The sequence below is a fragment of the Hyla sarda genome, chromosome 2 (assembly GCF_029499605.1).
Source record: "Hyla sarda isolate aHylSar1 chromosome 2, aHylSar1.hap1, whole genome shotgun sequence".
NCBI lineage: Eukaryota > Metazoa > Chordata > Amphibia > Anura > Hylidae > Hyla > Hyla sarda.
This window is the reverse complement of record NC_079190.1, coordinates 467,060,257-467,080,954: the sequence shown is the minus strand read 5'-3', so window position 1 is coordinate 467,080,954 and position 20,698 is coordinate 467,060,257. Positions and strand designations below refer to the sequence as shown.

The window sequence follows — 20,698 nt, the reverse complement described above, 5'->3', positions numbered from 1 at the left end:
ATGTCTGCACGGTCCTAAATCAGTCGGCACTGCCCACACTCGGAAACTCTCGGCCAGATTTCGCCTGCCCGGATATTTCATAGTGTGAAACCAGCCTAAGAAGAAGAGGAAGAAGAGGAGGGAGGAAAAGAAGAAGAAGAGGAAAAGAGGAAGAAGAAGAGTAAAAAGAAGACTCCTTTATTAATAATCTTAATTACTCCTTTATTAATACTCTATGATAGGATGGGGAAATGGAGAGCATAGTTTGGCTGTGTTACAAATAGTGACATTGCCCTGACCCCTATTTATTAAACACGCCTCAGAAGGGGTGACTTTATAAGCTGCGCTGTGGGTTACTATGGCACAACCCTTTTGTCCTTTGGAATGTCGTGCAGAGAAAGCTGAGGTTACTGCAGTCACAACCCGCACCAGCTGGAGCTCTACAGCAGACTGGACACTCGGCCCATAAGGCTGGTTCACATCCTCAGGGTTGGCACTAAAGGAAAGCAATACACACTTAATATGTCAGTGCAAAGATGACGTCTTAGTTACGATCAGTGCTGACGTTATGGTAGGAGTCAGGGCATTGACACTCCCTTCGAATTGGCTCTCAACTTTACAGTCTACAGCCTGTCCTTTAAGAAGTAATGTCTGTTTATAGATTCCTTCAGTAGTGAAGCCTCCTTCATTCCAGCAATCCCTGAGGACTCCTCAACAACCTGAACCCCAACAGATGACAGTCATAGTTAAGATGGTCATATATTTTTTATATTTGTTTAGATGACAGTCATCTCTTCTGACCTCCCCATAGACATGAACGCTCAGAACGGCCAAACATTCAAGTTTCCTCCACGACCATGGGAGGGGTAAACCATGACCAGACAGCAACTTATCCCTTCAAGACCAAAAGAGTCGGGCAGTTACCCTTCTTTCCATTAACACCCTGTGTCAGTTGAGAGTCCTGGAGGCCGCCATTCACCTTTAAAAGTTGGCCAAACTTGTGGATGACGGTGGGTACGTCCAATTTTAGTATAAGATGTATGGGAATTTTTAGCGTGGTCTCCAGAATCATACTTTCAATGCAGGGGCGGACACAGACAGCAGAGGGCCCCTGTGCAAAGAATGTGCCTGCCCCCCCCCCCCCCATATGTCTATTGTTCAGGAACCCCCCCCCCCACTGATATTAACCCCCCGCTCTCATTAACCCCCTGCTCCTTGCATTCACCCTCCACTTCTATTACCCCCCCTCATGTTTCCATTGACCCCCCTGCTCTTTCTTCCATTCACCCCTCCTGCCCCTGCTTCCATTCACCCCCCACTTCCATTACTTCCATTAACCCCTGCTCCTTCCATTCTCCTCATCCTGCCCCTACTTCCATTCACCCCCATGCTTCCACGACCCCCCTGCACCCATTAACCCCTCCTGCTCCTTCCATTCACCCCATCCTGCCCCTCCTTCCTTCCCCCCTGCGCTTCCATTCCCCCCACTGCGCTTCCATTAACCCCCCCTGCTTCTTTCATTCACCCCATCCTGCCCCTCATTCCATTACCCTCCGTGCTTCCATTAACCCCCCCTGCTTCCATTAACCCCCTCCCCCGCTTCTTTCATTCACCCGATCCTGCCCTCCTTCCTTCCCCCCTGACGCTTCCATTCCCCCCCCTGCGCTTCCATTAACCCCCTCCCCCGCTTCTTTCATTCACCCCATCCTGCCCCTCATTCCATTACCCTCCGTGCTTCCATTAACCCCCTCTGCTTCCATTAACCCCCTCCCCGCTTCCATTAACCCCCTGCTTCCAGTAACCCCCTCCCCCTGCTTCCATTAACCCCTCCCCATGCTTCCATTACACATACACCCCCACTTCCCTTAACCCCCCTGCTTCCATTAACCCCCCCCTGCTTGTTCCATTCACCCCATCCTGCCCCTCTTTTCATTTTACACACACACACACACACACATTTCCATTAACCCCCCCCTGCTTTCATTACAATCCCCCCCCCCTGCTTCCATTAACCCCCTGCTCCTATAATTTAGGTAAATAGATAGATATGAGATAGATAGATAGGACATAGATCAGTGTTTTCCAACCAGGGTGTCTCCAGCTGTTTCAAACCTACAACTCCCAGCATGTCTGGACTGTAGTTTTGCAACAGCTGGAGGCACCATGGTAGGGAAACACTGATCTATGCCCAGTCTACCTATCTATCTATATATTACAGTGTTTACCAACCAGTGTGTCTCCAGCTGTTGCACAACTACAACTCCCAGCATGCCTGGACAGCCAAAGGCTGTCCTGGCATGCTGGGAGTTGTAGTCTTGCAACATGTAGGCACTTTTGTTGAGAAACATTGCAAACTTGCAAAGCCCTAACCCGCTCATCTTTATAAAGTTACCTACTGTTCACACAGACCACGGCCCTCAACTCACCAGGGATGCAGTGTAATCCGAGACAGGGGCCACATGATGCCGGGGATGAAGAGGAGCTGAGGCAGTTGTTCCTCATGAAGTTATCGGGGGATGAAGCACGGCCTGATGCAGGGACAGGTCAGAGGGCTTGGAGCTGACTTCCTGCCTGTGCGGGGCCCGTCTACTCCCACCAGCCCCTCTGCTCTTAAAGCGACATTTACACTAACAGGGTAGGGGTCTCCCTCTCAAGTCCCGGGCCCAGCGTACAGATACCTCTATAGCTATGCCACTGGCGGTGGGCCCCCTTACTTGCTGGGCCCTTGTGCAGTTGAACCTGCTGCACATATGGTTTGTCCGCCCCTGTTTTGATGGACAAGCTCACAGATATCCATTAAAGGGGTACTGCAGCCGAAATCTCCTATCCACAGGATAGCGGATAAGTAGCTGAAAGGAATGGAGTGCATGCCGTCTAGCGGTAGACGAGACACACCCCTCAGTGAGTGAGATGGAGTCCCGTCCCAGAGATTGTGGGGGTCCCAGTGGCATTCTCGCTCAGTATGGAGTGTGTGTTCTCTACCGCTACACGGCATGCACTCCATTTCTATGGGAGCGCCAATGATTGCCGAGTGCTGAACTTGGGTCTCTTTGGAGCACCCATAGAGATCAATGGAGCGCATGCCATCTACCGCACATGCTCCTCACCCAGAGCCAGGGCCCTTTCCAGAAATCGATATCCTGTGGATAGGGGATACCGGTAAGTTAAAGGGGTACTCCAATGAAAACCATTTTTTTTAAATCAACTGGTGCCAGAAAGATAAACAGATTTGTAAATTACTTCTATTTAAAAATCTTAACCCTTCCAATACTTAGCTGCTGTATGCTCCACAAGAATTCTTTTCTTTTTAAATTATATTTTTGTCTGACCACAGAGCTCTATGCTGAAACCTCTGTCTGTTTAAGGAGCTGTTAAGAGCAGGAGAAAATCCCCATAGCAAACCTATCCTGCTCTGGACAGTTCCTGACATGGACAGAGGGGTCAGCAGAGAGCACTATGGTCAGACAGAAAAGACATTTGAAAAGAAAAGAACTTCCTGTGGAGTATACAGCAGCTGATAAGTACTGGAAGGATTAAGATTTTTAAATAGAAGTCATTTACAAATCTATTTAACTTTCTGACACCAGTTGATTTAAACAAAAATTAAACATCATTTTGGCTGCAGTCACCCTTTAAATACAATCCATAAAATGTTTTAAATCTTTATGGCAGTAAAGAGTCAGGAGGCTCTATACACTTCAGATGGTCAACTGGTCCCAGGTTTGGACATTTATCTAAGGAAGTTTCCCAACCAAGGTGCCTCAAGCTGTTGCAAAACTACTCCCAGCATGTCCGGACAGCCTTTGGTACACAGGTACATTACACTACTCACCCAATACAGCTAGATTAATGATGATTTCTTGAAAGTTCTTCTTGTCCAGAGGAGCGCTGACTTCACAGCGATATTGGCCAGAATCTGCTCTGCTGAGATTCATGATCCTGATACTGGAGTCCATCATCTGCGCTCGCTTATGTAACTCCTCTGTCGGCACAAGATGCATGTGAAGATTGTGTAAGTACATGTAGGATACAAGAACTTTTATTAGAAAAATTAAAACATTTCTTAAATCCCAATACGTAAATTCAGCTTTTTTTTCATACTTGGATATTCATGATGGTGGTGTTGGTTGTGGGCCAAAAGTAAGAGTGACTGGAGCAATTCTCAGGAAGTTGAGAACTGGTCAATACACTGAACGTAGGGAGCTGCAGCCAATCATTAGCTACAAAGGTCATGTTGCATGGAATCAATGAGGCCACTGATTGGCTGCAGCTTCTTGTGTTGAGTGTGCAGGGATGTCATTTGGGGTTCTTCTCCTGGGAAGTCCGGAGAGGCAGCAGCTTTGGAACATGAGCTGAGAGAAGAGTACTTCCTCCCATTTCCTGACCCTGGGCAATTTAGAAAAAGGCCCCATTAACCAGTATAACCCATCTTACCACTTTTTGGTATATGTGTTTCCAGCCTGACCTCCTATTGGAATTTCTTGGGAATCATTTACTATTTTTTTTTATGACCTAGAGACTTCATACTTGAGGCATTATCCTCACTACTCTCTGGATTTGGAAGGTTAAATATATTTCATCTAATAAAAAAAATATATATAATAATTTACGAAGGGAAAGAACTTCCTCTACAGTGCCACCTACTGGAGATTCTGACTGAGCATATAATCCCTAATCATGTTTTAAGGCTTTTTAAATGTCGGACATTGATTCTAAGGGAAGCTACCTCCAGTAGGTGGCACTGTAGATCAAGTTATTTTCTTTCTGGAAATAACCTACATTAAATACTCTTTTCCCAAGAAGCACTGCACGGCTTGCAAGACTCCATACTCCAGGCTCGTGTTCTCCTTAAAGAATACCTCTCATGATCTTGTTAAATTTTATAATCCTCCCAGTTCACTGCCCCCATCATAATAAACCACCCCCTGCCTTTGTTTTTATTATTTTTTAGTTTTCTACCTTGATATTGCTCTGTATTTTCTGCTCAGTCTCAGTCAGATTCACAGACTGGGAAGGGGCATTCCCCAGCAGGCTATACACAGCCTAGAGTAGGCGCATTAAGGATTTCAACTTATGGCTTAGTAAATGGTGTCAAGAGCAAGGATTTGGCTTTGGGTCTCATGGTAGCTCTACTTGGAACAGAAAGGAACTGTACAAAAAAGATGGTTTGCATCTTTCTCTCAAAGGAACGAATGTACAATTCCAAGAATTTGCTAAGGAGTATTCAAATTAGGAAAGGGGGGGGGGGCAAAAGAGTGGAAATCCATGAGTCCAATTGCCCCCCAAAACAATGTCAGAACATGTCAGTAGCACAGAGGTTAAGAAATGACAAGCTCAGAGTCCTGTCTACAAATTCCTGCAGTTTAGGTAATAAAATCAATGAACTTGGGTCAATAATGGCATCTGAGAATGTAGATTTAGTGGCTGTTACTGAGACATGGTTTAATGAAAGTAATGACTGGGACATAACCATACCAGGGTACTCTTTATACAGAAGAGGCAGAGAAGGCAAGAAAGGAGGAGGAGGGGCCCTATATGTGAAAGATAGCATAAAATCTAACCTAATACAAGTTAGTGAGGCCAACATAGAGTCAGTTTGGGTTACGTTGCAGTTTGTTAATCAGACAGTTAATCGTGTAGGTGTGATATATAGACCACCTGGCCAAGTTAAAGAAGTAGATGATCTATTAGTTAAAGAAATAGCTAACGAAAATGAAAAGGAGAAGTTATCATAATGGGAGACTTTAATCTTCCGTATTTAAACTGGAAAACCAAAATGGCAAGTTCTGCCAGGAGTACAAATATTCTAAATTCCCTACTGGGATTATTTCTACAACAAGTGGTTGAGGAGCCAACGCGGAGGGAGCACATATTGGATTTGGTACTCACAAATATGGATTTGGTATATGATGTTACTGTAGGCGAAAGCTCTGGATCTAGTGATCACCAGTCAATGTGGTTTAATATAAGAACAGTGAAGGAGTCACACCACACAAAAACAAAAGTTTTAGAAAAAACAGACTTTTCAAAAATGAGATTAGTCATAAATGAGTCCCTATCAGACTGGAACAAATTACATGGAGTTCAGGAGAAATGGGACTACTTAAAAGACGCTTTATTGAAGGCAACAGAAAATTGCACAAGACTTGTCAGTAAAAGCAGAAAAAGGAAGAGACCACTGTGGTACTCAGCAGAAGTGGCCAAAATCATAAAAAACTAGCATTTAGTAATTATAAAACAACCAGAGCAATGAAGATAGGGAATTCTACAAGACTAGGCAGAAAGAGACCAAGCAAGTTATAAGGACTTCTAAAGCACAGGCAGAAGAAAAACTAGCTCAGTCTGTGAAAAAAGGGGATAAGACATTCTTCAGATATATAAATGAAAAAAGGAAATAAAAAAAAGGAATAACTAAATTAAAAACAAAGGAAGGAAGGTATGTAGAAGAGAATAAGGGGCTAGCCGACTGCCTTAATGAATACTTCTGTTCAGTTTTTACAGAAGAAAAAGAAGGAAAAGGACATCCATTAGGAAGGAGGACTAATGAATCGTTTGATGCATGTGTCTTTACAGAGGAAGAGGTTCTACGTTTGCTTTCTAAAGTGAAGACAAATAAATCACAGGGGCCTGATGGGATACACCCAAAATTATTAAAAGAGTTTAGTGGTGAGCTAGCAAAACCGTTAGCAGATTTATTTAGCCAATTACTGGTAACAGGAGTCATCCCAGAAGATTGGAAATTAGCAAATGTTGTGCCCATTCACAAGAAAGGTAGTAAGGAGGAATCAAGCAACTATAGGCCAGTAAGTCTGACATCAATAGTGGGGAAATTAATGGAAACCCTACTAAAGGATAAGATTGTGGAACATCTAAAATCCCAAGAATTGCAAGATGAAAAACAACATGGGTTGACTTCAGGGAGATCATGTCAAACAAATCTTATAGATTTTTTTGACTGGGTGACTAAACTAATAGATGGTGGAGGGGCAGTAGACATCGCATATCTAGATTTTAGTAAGGCTTTTGACACTGTCCCACATAGAAGACTTATCAATAAACTACAGTCATAGAGCTTGGACTCCAATATTGTTGAGTGGATTAGGCAGTGGCTGAGTAACAGACAACAGAGGGTTGTAGTCAATGGAGAATATTCAGAGCAAGGTCTTGTCACCAGTGGGGACCTCAGGGATCTGTACTGGGACCAATATTGTTTAATATCTTCATTAGCGATATTACAGAAGGTCTCGATGGTAAGGTATGTCTTTTTGCTGATGACACAAAGATATGTAACAGGGTTGATGTTCCTGGAGGGATCCGCCAAATGGAAAAGGATTTAGGCAAACTAGAAGAATGGTCAGAACTCTGACAACTGAAATTTAATGTGGATAAGTGCAAGATAATGCACCTGGGGCGTAAAAACCCTCAGGCAAAATATAGATTATTTGACACAGCCCTGACCTCAGTATCTGAGGAAATTGATTTAGGGGTAATTATTTCAGAAGACTTAAAGGTAGGAAGACAATGTAAAAGAGCAGCAGGAAACGCTAGCAGAATGCTTGGCTGTATAGGGAGAGGTATAAGCAGTAGAAAGAGAGAAGTGCTCATGCCGCTGTACAGAACACTGGTGAGACCTCACTTGGAGTATTGTGCGCAGTACTGGAGGCCGTACCTCCAGAAGGATATAGATACTCTAGAGAGAGTTCAGAGAAGATACTAAACTAGTACATGGATTGCAGAATAAAACTTACAAGGAAAGGTTAAAGGACCTTAACATGTATAGTTTGGAAGAAAGAAGAGACAGAGGGGATATGATAGAGACTTTTAAATACATAAAGGGAATCAACACGGTAAAGGAGGAGAGGATATTTAAAAGAAGAAGAACTACCACATGAGGACATAGTTTTATATTAGAGGGGCAAAGGTCTTTGCAGTAATATCAGGAAGTATTACTTTACTGAGAGAGTAGTGGATGTATGGAATAGCCTTCCTGCAGAAGTGGTAGCTGCAAATACTGTGAAGGAGTTTCAACGGTTGCCGTCTAAGGACGAGCGGGCTCGTCCTGAGACGGCAACCGGTGTATGGCGTGGGCTCCCGACTCGAGCCCGAGCCATACCGGCCGGACCCCAGCTGATTCCTGTAGCTGGGGGCCGACGTTAATAGCCGACATGCAGCGATTGCTCCTGCTGGCTATTAACCCTTTAGATCGCAGCTGTCAGAGTTGATCCCAAACCCCCCCCCCCCCCCCGCAGCATGATTGCCGCAGATTTTTGGGTAAAAAGACTGACATCATTACAAAGTAAAATTGGTGGCTCAAAAAATAAGCCATCATATGGATTTTTAGATGCAAAATTGAAAGGGTTATGATTTTTAAAAGGTAAGGAGGAAAATAACAAAAGTGCAAAAACGGAAGAACCCTGCGTCCTTAAGGGGTTAAACATGCATGGGATAAGCATAAGGCTATCCTTCATATAAGATAGGGCAAGGGGCTATTGATAGGATTCAGATTATTGGGCAGACTAGATGGGCCAAATGGTTCTTATCTGCCGACACATTCTATGTTTCTATGATTACCCCCTGGTGTGTGTCCAAATAATTACTACCCAGGCAGTGGAACATCCCCGAATACATATCTGCCTTTGCCACCTTCACATTGCCTAAACTTTAAAGGGGTATTCCAGGAAAAGACTTTCTTTTATATATCAACTGGCTCCAGAAAGTTAAACAGATTAGTAAATTACTTCTATTAAAAAATCTTAATCCTTCCAATAATTATCAGCTGCTGAAGTTGAGTTGTTCTTTTCTATCTGGCAACAGTGCTCTCCGCTGACATCTCTGCTTGTCTCGGGAGTAGAACAGGTTAGCTATGGGGATTTGCTTCTACTCTGGACAGTTCCCGAGACAGGTGTCATCAGAGAGCACTTAGAAAAGAACATCTCAACTTCAGCAGCTCATAAGTACTGAAAGGATTAAGATTTTTTAATAGAAGTAATGTACAAATTTGTTTAACTTTCTGGAGCCAGTTGATATATAAAAAAAAAAGTTTTTTCCTGGAATACCCCTTTAAGCTTCCTAAGGTCCTTATTTCTGTGAAGTTGTGTTCATTGGTTTGTTGCATTTGAATTGACTGTATATGGACTTTGCTGCCTTTCCTGATCCTTACTGTTGTTACCATCTGAACATCTTGCCCTAAACTCACATTGAATGCCTGATTTCCCAACTAACAATTCCTCTGTATACCATCTGCAAGTCATAAGCATAAGGGAACAGACCTTTGGATTCCTGGCCCTTAAAGGGGTACTCCCATGGAAAACTTTTTTTTTTAATCAACTGGTGCCAGAAAGTTAAACAGATTTGTAAACTACTTCTATTAAAAATTCTTAATCCTTCCACTACTTGTTAGCGGCTGTATACTACAGAGGATATTCTTTTATTTTTGGATTTCTTTTCTGTCACAACCACAGTGCTCTCTGCTGACATCTCTGTTTATTTTAGGAACTGTACAGAGCACCATATGTTTGCTATGGGGACTTTCTTCTGCTCTGGACAGTTCCTAAAATGGCCAGAGGTGTCAGCATAGAGCACTGTGGACGTGAAAGAAAAGAAATCCAAAAAGAAAAGACTTTCCTCCGTAGTATTCAGCAGCTAATAAGTACTGGAAGGATTAAGATTTTTTTAATAGAAGTAATTTACAAATCTGTTTAACTTTCTGGAACCAGTTGATATAAAGAAAAAAGTACCCCTTTAAAGCGGAACTCGGTACTTAAGAACTTATGCCCTATCCACAACATAGGCGATAAGTAGAGACTGCGGGGGGTCTGACCCCGCAATCTCCTGCCTGGCCCGAGCACTGCATCTCTAGCTCTGCCACAGGGAAGCATGGAGGCGGTGTGTCAGTGCACAAACTGCTGGCTGTTCTGGGCAAGGAGAGAACCAGAGTGCTGGGCAGCAGGTCGCAGGGGGGCCCAACAGTTGGACCCCCGGGATCAGACACTTATGCCCTATTCTGTGCATAGGGGATAAGTTGTTTGGTAGCAGAGTTCCCCTTTAAATCCATATCCAGAGTGGGGTTTTTTGAAGGTAGGATGCAAAATCTCTTAGACTCTGCTGGCAGATTTACCTGTGACCGTTTTCTCTAAGACGTTTGTATACGGACGCACTGCTTTACCTGTTAGCGAGTTATTAAAGAACACAATGGAGGAGTCCCCATTAAGATCCATCTTCTTCCATTCTAACCGGATGACTTGCTTTTTCTCTAGTTGGTATCGGCAGCTGAGGGTTGCCTCTGAGGAATCAAGAGAACAACAATTAGAAGACACAAGACATCATTTCATCACATGGGCTAAATACAAGAAAACGGAGACACAGTATGTCCCTGGTATTAGCCATCTTTTAGCATGTTCTACAGCACATGGTGACAATAAAGTCCTATAAATTCCTATAGCAGCAATGTCAACATTGACGGACCCAAGATGTTCAGCTGTTGCCCACAGTGGAAGTCCCTACAACACCTCAGAATATATACTGGCCTAGTCCTCGCTAACTGTTGGATTCTGCAGCTAAAACTCTTAGGTCAGGCCCAGGAATATGTGCTAGAAAAAACATCTCCGCACAAAGTGTGCAAAGTCGCCCAACCCCAGAAGAAATAGAACATGGACCTCTTGGAGGTAGCATCCTGGCAAGTTAGTGCACAACCCCTTTAAGAAGGCCTCAAACACAACTAGGTATCAGGCCAGAACCTCCTCCAGAAGAAAGAGGTACCCATCTGCAGACAGCTGTTTTGGGGTCCTTGTCCCTTGTCGGTACAGGGCAGGGTGCTGGCTAGAAGTAAATTACAAATGAAAAAAAAGGTTTTTCAGTGGAGTATCCCTTTAATCTATGGTGCCAGCCTTTTGCAGGTAGCATCCCTGCATACCAGTGCTCCGCCCCAGTAGTAGTCCCCTGGGCAGGAAGTTGTCCTGTCTATTCAGGCTGTAATCACGCCCCCTTAGTGTGATTGACAGCCCAGGCACGGCTTAGGCAGCAAAGCGGTGACGCGGGTTGTCAATCATGGTGAGGGGGCGTGATTACAGCCTGAACAGACAGGACTAGAAGAGAATGGATCCCCCTCATGATACTATTTACGGGCCAGCAAGGGACACCTTCCAACGTTAAAAACCTCGACCATCCCTGCCTGTAGGACCATCTCCCAGGGATAGTACGTAACAATTGCCACGCATTATATATGGTACAACGTGATGACAGGTTGCCTTAAAGCGTATATATCACTCAGTACCTAATCCTGACCATGTACATCTAATTTTTATGTATCTAACACCTTTATTTATTTGTTATTACACTTTTAATTTAGCTCACTAGTCTAAATTCTGCTCAAAGGGAGGGGGCGTGGTCTCACTGTGCAGGTCTCCGCCCCCTCCCTCAGTATGCTGTCTGCTCACATCTCCCCTAGCATTAACAACACTACAACTCCCAGCTTGTCCTCACTGACAGTAGCGGGACACAAGATGACAGTGGGAGGATTTTTCCTCCAGGTCTGAGCCCTGCACTCACAGCTGTCAATCAAGGAAGTATGTCCATGACATAGGTGATGACTCATGGACACACCAGGACTAGTGTGTGTCCAAGCAGGCAGGGGGGGGGGCATTTTTTTGACTGGCTTTTTCAGTATGAAATACTGAAAATTTTCTAATGAAAGCAATTGCAAAACCTATTGGTTATACATGCTTTACAACATATCAAAAGTTTTCGTATCTGACAGTGACCATTTAAAGAAGCCTGTGCATTCTCCTCAGAGAGAAGCTTAATAAGTCAAATAAAACTTCTGGAGTGCGTGGGCATTCCACTTAAAGGGGTACTCCGCCCCTGGCATCCTATCCCCTATCCAAAGGATAGGGGATAAGATATTAGATCGCCGCGGTCCCGTTGCTTGGGACCCCGGGGATCGCCGCTGCGGCACCCCGCCCTCATTATTGCACAGAGCGAGTTAGCTCTGTGCGTAATGATGGGCGATACAGGGTCCGGAGCAGCGTGACGTCATGGCTCCGGCCCACCACGCCCCCTCCCATAGACTTGTATTGACGGGGGCGGGCCATAACGTCACGAGGGGCGGAGCCGTGACGTAACGATGCTCTGGCCACTGTATTGCCCGTCATTACGTGCAGAGCGATCTCGCTCTGCGCAGTAATGATAGCGGGGTGCTGCAGGAGTGATCCCCGGGGTCCCCAGCAGCGGGACCCCGGCGATCTGACATCTTATCCCCTATCCTTTGGATAGGGGATAAGATGTCTAGGGGCAGAGTACCCCTTTAAGTAATCCATAGGGAACAATGCCTATTGCAATGTATTGTAGTAGAGAAAGGACTACCAAGAAATAGATGGGTTTGAGTGGCGCTGACCCGGACCAGAAGTGTCAGGTTAAAACAGGCAGGGTTATTCAGGTAACAAACAATGCAACGCGTTTCACCGCGCAAGCGCGGTGAAACGCGTTGCATTGTTTGTTACCTGAATAACCCTGCCTGTTTTAACCTGACACTTCTGGTCCGGGTCAGCGCCGCTAAAACCCATCTATTTCTTGGAAGTCCTTTCTCTACTACAGTTTTTGCGATTGGGAAGGCTGTAGACCTGGTATTGATACCTATCCACGCTGACCATTGTTGTGTGTGCGGTCTCACAACCACCTATGGTAAGAGTCTCTAGTTAATTTACTGGCTTACCCAAAGGTGGTTTAACGCTATGGAGCGCTCTCCTTTTTATCTTTGATATTGCAATGTATTGACATTTAGAGGCTATAAAAGGGTTTAGAGGTTGCAGTCATATCCAGGTCCTGGTGCCATATAGGAAGACACCAGTACGGTACTACAAATGGCACATGGCAGGTAAAGTGTCCTATCTCAGATTATGCACTAGGGCCCAAGAGCTTTATGTTACTCCTATTTATTTATTTATTTTTTATTTAATGCGCTCAGGATGTGTCTAGTGAATAGGACAGGACTGTGAATGCAGCTCTGGGTTTGACCAGAGCAAAAGACACAATCGTGAATGCAACTCAGGCTGCGACCGGTGTATAATATACTGTAGTACTGGGAATGCAGCTCAGGATGTGTCTCATGTATAGGACAGAACCGTGAATGCAGCTCTGGATGTGACTGGAGTAGAAGACATGATTGCAAATGCAGCTGTTTTTATTTTTTATTTTTTTTTAAATCAACTGGTGCCGGAAAGTTAAACAGATTTGTAAATCACTTCTATTAAAAAATCTTAAAGGGGTATTCCAGGCCAAAACTTTTTTGTATATATCGAACTGGCTCCGGAAAGTTAAACAGATTTGTAAATTACTTCTATTAAAAAATCTTAATCCTTCCAATAGTTATTAGCTTCTGAAGTTGAGTTGCTGTTTTCTGTCTAACTGCTTTCTGATGACTCACGCCCCGGGAGCTGTGCAGTTCCTATGGGGATATTCTCCCATCATGCACAGCTCCCTGGACGTGACATCATCATTGAGCAGTTAGACAGAAAACTTTAGAAGCTTATAACTATTGGAAGGATTAAGATTTTTTAATAGAAGTAATTTACAAATCTGTTTAACTTTCCGGAGCCAGTTGAGATATATATATATATATATATATATATATATATATATATATATATATATATAAATAAAAAGTTTTTGCCTGGAATACCCCTTTAATCCTTCCAGTACTTTTTAGGGGCTGTTTACTAAAGAGAAATCCAAAAAAGAAATGCATTTCCTCTGATGTCATGACCACAGTGCTCTCTTCTGACCTCTGCTGTCCATTTTAGGAACTGTCCAGAGCAGGAGAAAATCCCCATAGCAAACATATGCTGCTCTGGTCAGTTCCTAAAATGGACAGCAGAGGTCAGCAGAGAGCACTGTGGTCATGACATCAGAGGAAATGCATTTCTTTTTTGGATTTCTCTTTAGTAAACAGCCCCTAAAAAGTACTGGAAGGATTAAGATTTTTTAATAGAAGTCATTTATAAATCTGTTCAACTTTCTGGCACCAGTTGATTTGAAAAAAAAAAAAGTTTTCCAAGGGAGTACCATTTTAACTAACAAATAATAAAATATTGTTGTAAAATACAGCAATAGAAAATCTACAGTCCTTGTCCTATGGGTCCCTGAAGAACAGAATCATTTATCCAGGGTTACCCAGTAGAAATGTGTTGTTTCAGTGGAAGGCAGGCTGACCTTGCTGTTATACCGGATCGCTGCTGACACAGAGGAATTACTCTGCAAGGAGACAACTAAAATAGTCTGAAGGTTTCCTGAAGTTTAAATATGAATTAATAAGTCTGGAGACCAAAACAGTGACCGAGCATTTTTGCTGTTGTTGTATGGGTAAGCAGGCAGTGTCTCCCTGGTGTTTTAAAGGGGTGGTATGAAGGGTGCATGGTGTAAGCAGGCGGTCTCTATCAAGACTAGTGTTTTCCAAACAGTTGGCCTCCAGCTGTTGCATAACTACAACTCGGTTGTCCGGCCATGCTGGGAGTTGTAGTGTTGCAACAGCTGGAAGCCCCCTGTTTGGAAAACACTGATCAACACTGATTGTAGGACTTTGCGGGCAGGGCCTTCTCCCCTTCTAGATCAGTCGGTAGATTAATCTGTGCCACGTTCATTGTTCATGCATTTGTGTCATGTATTTTAGCCCAAATGTGAATGAAATGTGAAGTGCCCTGGAAGTAAGGGCACTAAATAAATAAACAACTAAATACCTATATATACTAAATAAGTAAATAAATAACTAAAGAAATAACTAAGTAAATTAATGTCACTAAATAACTAAATAAATCATTAAATAAATAAAATCACTAAATAAATAAATACCTAAATAAATAACTAATAAATAACAATAACTGGTCCCGGTCCATGGTGACACTGTAGTAATAACTAGGAAGCACTTAGGAAATAGAACTGATATTGATCACCGCGTGGGTGATTTATGTTGCTTAATAAATTTTCTTGAATACAGTCGAGTTGATCCTGTTTAAACAAAGTATCAATAAACCTTTTATAGCACACAATCTGTGGCTCCAATGGTGCGGAATGCTGTCTTTTTCTGCTCTGGTTAAAACGGTGGGCTGAGGCTAGGTTTCCAGTTCTTTTTTTTTTACCGCAATTGTTTTTTACCCCCAGCCCCCCCCCCCCCCCCCCCCCCCAAAAAAAAAGCTGCAAAACAAACAAACAAAAGAAACAGAAAAACTAATACTCCATTTTTGTGTTTCTTTTTTGTTGCTTTAAGTTACTTTTAAGTGGAAATTGCGTTTTTTTTCTCCTTTAGCAGTTTTTAATGGCTTTTTTTTCTCTCCCATAGACTTCTTTGGGGGAAAAACACTGAAAAGGCACCAAAGACAAAAACACCAAGTGGATCTGACATTTCATAAATCCCTATCGACTTGCAGTCAACATCTGGCCACAGCAGGGTTTTTTTTTGTTTTTTTATAACAAAAAACATGTGCAGCTGTTTTGGCATTTTTGTTGGTGTTTTGCCTTAAAAAAACAACAACATCTTAGGCTCCTTTCACACTAGTGATTTAGTTATTGAAGTTCTGTCGCATGTTCCGTCACAATTTTCGGCGAAAACCTGCCGTTACAAAACCCGACGGCCGAGACTAAATCGCATTGCAGCCTATGGGGTTTTGTAACTGCCCGTTTGCACCCGTATATGCCCGTAATCCATTACGGACGTGATACAGTGACGGGACATCGTGGCGGAAAAATTACTGCATGCAGAATTTTGCATCCTACAAAATGCTGTTAGTCCAATAAAAAAGGTATTATAAGATACTGCAACATTTTATGATTTGCATCACTGGACTAATACGGCTGCTCAAATTTACTAATTTTATAATATATATATATGTCAAAAGTCAATTAACTCTTTTGCTTTACCTAAAGATCCATAAATGCAGAATGTACTATACTTATATGCTGCATTCACAATTATGTTAGTTGCTCATTTTACCAAATTTTAGATTGTGGGGGTGGGGCAAATATTTGTTGTGGTCCGCGACTCTCCCCTGGAACCACACGTCATGACCCCCACCCAATGAACTGATTGAACCACCAACATTGCCACAAGCATTTATCAAAATAAGACATAGTTTAGATTCATTTTAAGGTACCTCCAAATTCAACTTGTTCCACTTTGTAGTTGTCAGACTCCACGATTACAGCGGACACATCCCAAACTGTAAAAAAGAAGAGAGAGAATACCTGGTGAGACATTCAATATGTGCTAAGACCTCAACTTTATGCAGCAATTATTATAAGGTATTCCATGCCCATATCCAATGATAGGATTTTACCATAAAGAAGACCGTTGTATCTTCTGGGCCTGTCGAGGATGAGGAGGATGGGAGGTTACGAATAAGGGATACGGATAGAAGATCATGTGACATATTTGCTCACTTATATCCTAACTTATGAATTATTTATTTACTCTGATTAATAACTGAAGTGTAACTCAAGGCCACAAGAACTCGATGTACTGGGCCCTGTTATATGGGCATGTTAGCGATTTAACCTGGTAGCGCCATAGCTCCTATATCAGAATGTCAGAACATGACTCCAGTAAAGCTGTCAACACATGCTGCTATTTTGGTTGGTCAACGCGCACAAATAGAGAAATTCCTTTCGCCCACAATAATGAACACGTCAGCTGCCTATACTGGGAACAGCCCCACAACATGTCTTTCCCTTCATGCCTGACATTATAACAAATATGGACAAATGTGGTCTTACAGTCAGCGCTGCAGTCAGACTTGCTGACCGCAAGCGCATCCCTGTCTCTGCTGCCGGCGCTGCTGCGGTTCGCATCCCGCAATGCGAACACATGCGACTACTGGTTCTCACCTCCCCGCCGCTCTGCCTCCTCCGCTCTCAGTGTTTGCCGGGAAGCACGTCCCGCCTCCTAGGGCGCACACGCGCCAACTCTTTAAAATTTAAAGGGCCAGTCCACTATTGATTGGTGCTGGTCTCTTTTTACCCTATATAACCCAGCACTTCCTTTAATCCTTGCCGGATCTTTGTGCCTCTATTGCCTAAGAGAAAGCATTTACTTGTGTCTTGCCTTGCAGTGTATCTGACCCCTTGCTACATATCCTGACCTTGCTCTTGTGCCGCCTGCCTTCTGACCTCCTGCCTGTCCTGACTTCGTCTATGCCTCATCCTTCCTGTGCAACGTTATACTTCGGCTGCCTGTGGGGACGAGTTGTATCGGGGGTAGCGACCTGGGTGCCGCAGCAAGTCCATCCCGCTTTGCGGCTGGCTCTGGTGAAAACCAGTGGCACCTTAGACTCCGCTCCCTGGTACAGCCCACCCCATCATCCTCACAGGTCAGTGGATCCACCTCACCACAGCTTTAGCAATATTATGGCAGCAACATTCAGATTTCCCGGAGTTCAGCCAAACTGACCTTAGTTCACCAGTAAAATAAAGATGCATTAAGGTGATCTCATTGTGGCCTAAGAATAAATTCCTGCCACCTCTCATGGTAAATACTATAACCAAAGATAGCACTGCCTCCTAGTCTTTTTTTTTTATAAATACTATAACCAAAGATAGCACTGCCTCCTAGTCTTTTTTTTATAAATACTATAACCAAAGATAGCACTGCCTCCTAGTCTTTTTTTTATAAATACTATGACCAAAGATAGCACTGCCTCCTAGTCTTTTTTTTATAAATACTATAACCAAAGATAGCACTGCCTCCTAGTCTTATTTTGTAAATAACATAACCGCAGATAGAACTGCCTCCAGGGACTGTCTCCCTGTCTTTGCCTTATAGGATAGGTAAAGACAGACATTTTTTTTCCAAATTTCTTCTATATTAAAATATTTATCCTTTCAGTACTTATCAGCTGCTGTATGCTAAAGAGGAAGTTGTGTAGTTTTTTTTTTTCCAGTCTAACCATAGTGCTCTCTGCCTTGTCAGGAACTGTCCAGAGCAGGGACAAATCCCCATAGCAAACATCTCCTGCTCTGGACAGCTCATGACATGGACAGAGGTGTCAGCAGAGAGCACGGTGGTCAGACTGGAAAGAACTACACAACTTCCTCTGGAGCCTACAGCAGCTGATAAGTATTGAAAAGATTAAGATTTTTAAATAGAAGTTTAACTTTCTGGCACCAGTTGATTCCCCCCCCCCCCACTGGAGTACCCCTTTAAGCACAGATAATACTTCCTCCCTGCCTGCCCTGCGAGATAGGTCATGACGCAGACTCTCATTTCTTCACACAACATTAAAAAATAATAGAAAGAACTTCCTAATAAAGAATGTAGTGAGAAAGAACATGACCGCTGAAGCGTGGTAACATGGGAGTGCATCAACATTTAACTTATCTGACAGAAATATGGGGTAAACTGAGGTTTTTCCTTGACTCGCTTTTTCTTCCTTACTTCCCAGATTCACGTGTGAGAACATCCGTCTGCCGTCCATGCTCTAATAGAGCCATTTGTGTTAGTTCAGTAGCTGGATATGTAGCCCCAGGCCACCGCAAATATCTTACTCAATGACCCTAAACCGTGTGGGGACACTGCTGGCCAACGCTCGGGCTGTTATTTCACCCCCATCGGAGCAGTCAGTGGAATCTGCCAGGCTTTTAATTAGAATGTTTCTGCAATTATCTTCCAGGGATTAGGCCAGAATGCTTGGACACTGAGAGGACTTTGCATTTTGGCTCCGAATTTCCGTGGTAAAGTTTGCAAAGATGTAGATAATTGATTCAAGAGGGACACCAAATAAAAAGTTCATGCTTCATAAGCTTCCAAGCAAGCATGTGATCAAATTAAATAGATCCCTCACAAAATCTGCCGTGAAAACTAACCACGCACGATCACTTTGGGAACTTTCTTAAAGAGAAATTGACAGCAGCTTCACACACAGTTAAAGGGGTACTCCACCCCTATCCAAAGGATAGAGGATAAGATGTCTGATCGTGGGGGTCCCGACCAGTCTGTGACGTCACGACTTCGCCCCGTGTGATGTCACGCCCCGTCCCCTCAATGCAAGTCTATGGGAGGGGGCGTGACGGACGTCACGCCCCCTCCCATAGACTTGCATTGAGGGGACGGGGCATGACGTCACACGGGGGATGGAGTCGTGACGTCACAGACTTCCGTTCCAGTGGTCGGGACCCAGACCCTCCAACGCTTCCGGAGCAGAAACAGGTGGGTGCCACATGCTATATTGTGGGGGTCCCCAGCGGCGGGACCCCGGGGATAAGATATCTCGGGGTGGAGTACCCCTTTTACACAATACACAGGGTTATAGTGCGGGTGAACCGGATGAAAATAAGGTATAACTTGCCCTGATCTGTGGACCTGTTCCAAAGAAAGTAGACCAGTTATTAACCATCATTGCTAAGATCTTAATGGTAGGCTTCACACAATTGAGGCGGGACCCAGCATATCCTGCCTCCATCCCCACGGCTCCCATATACCCGCCCACCTCATGAATATTCATGAGGAACTTTCACCCCTGTGAGTGCTCTGTGGAAGTTACATAGTTAGAACGGTTGAAAAAAAAAAAGACACATGTCCATCAAGTTCAACCAAGGAGATGAAGGAAAGGGGAACAGATGAATGAAGGGGGAGGGGATGCTATATTTTTGCATAAGCAATAAAAGGGGTATTCCAGGATTTTTTTTTTATTTGATTATGCTACAGGGGCTCTAAAGTTAGTGTAGTACATAATATAGTGTCTGTACCTGTGTGTGACGCTTTTCTCACAATTCCTCTGTGATTTTCACCCCAATATTTATTTTTATCAGCATACAAAATGACTGTTGTCTCAGATTTTTCCCAGCTTGCAATGTGGCCGAGACCTGACATCACTAGTCACTTGATGACAGGGAGCCTGTCTGCTTCAATGGGTGGAGGGATCAATCAGCAACTAATGATACAGCTGGAGTCACCCTGATTGAAAACCACAGGTCTTTTGTTTTAATGAGTGGGGTGGCTGATGTGTGGGAGGGAGGGAAATGGAATTGTGGGATTTGTAGTCAAAAAAAGAAAAGTCAAACAGGAAATACTAGTTCACAAAAAGCTAGCCACAGTGTTATGGTAATCTCACAGCATAGCCATTTATCCCCAAGACAAGCGCAGATCCTTCCTAAGCATGTCCATTACTGTCTGACAGGTACGTACTAAAATCACCTTATGGTGGAGAACCCCTTTAATGTTGTTATTTTGTTCTAGGAATGTATCTAAGGCTTCTTTCACACTACCGTTGCAGTATTTTTTTCTCCCGCTACTCCCGCTGAAAAACAGCGCCACCCGGCGGACCAGCTATAACGTGGTCTATCTGATGGCCGCACCCCGTCAAAATGATGGCCGCCAAACTAAAAAAAATTAAAAAAAATAAAATAAAAAAGTTTGACGGCCATTCTTGACAGGACGCAATGGCAGTGTGAAAGAAGACTAACCTTCTTTTCAAGCCCTCAATGGTTCCTGCTTTGAACCAGTTCCTGAGCCAGACTGTTCCATAAATTCATATTTCTTATGGTAAAGAACAGTTGTCACCCCCTGGAGACGGAGAGAGTGCACCATTTGTCTTTTGAGGGTTTTTTCTCCCCCGGAACAGCTTTTTTTCTCATTTTTTGTAAAACTCATTTATACACAGTAATAAGTTGATCATATCCCACTTATATGTCTCTTCTAAAGACTAAACAAATGTCATTCTTTTAACCTTTTCTTATGTTT

At 43.5% G+C, this 20,698-nt stretch overlaps 1 protein-coding gene across 1 annotated transcript in view; it reads right to left on the bottom strand.

The window, feature by feature from the left end:
- Positions 1-20,698, bottom strand: part of JAM2 (junctional adhesion molecule 2) — a 120,403-nt gene that overhangs the window by 34,335 nt on the left and 65,370 nt on the right. The window contains exons 2-4 of the mRNA XM_056559439.1: positions 16,119-16,184; positions 10,145-10,261; positions 3,812-3,961 (exon numbers count right to left, since the gene is read on the bottom strand). Of these exons, the coding sequence (XP_056415414.1) occupies positions 3,812-3,961; positions 10,145-10,261; positions 16,119-16,184 (333 nt within the window). The remainder of the gene's footprint in view (positions 1-3,811; positions 3,962-10,144; positions 10,262-16,118; positions 16,185-20,698) is intronic.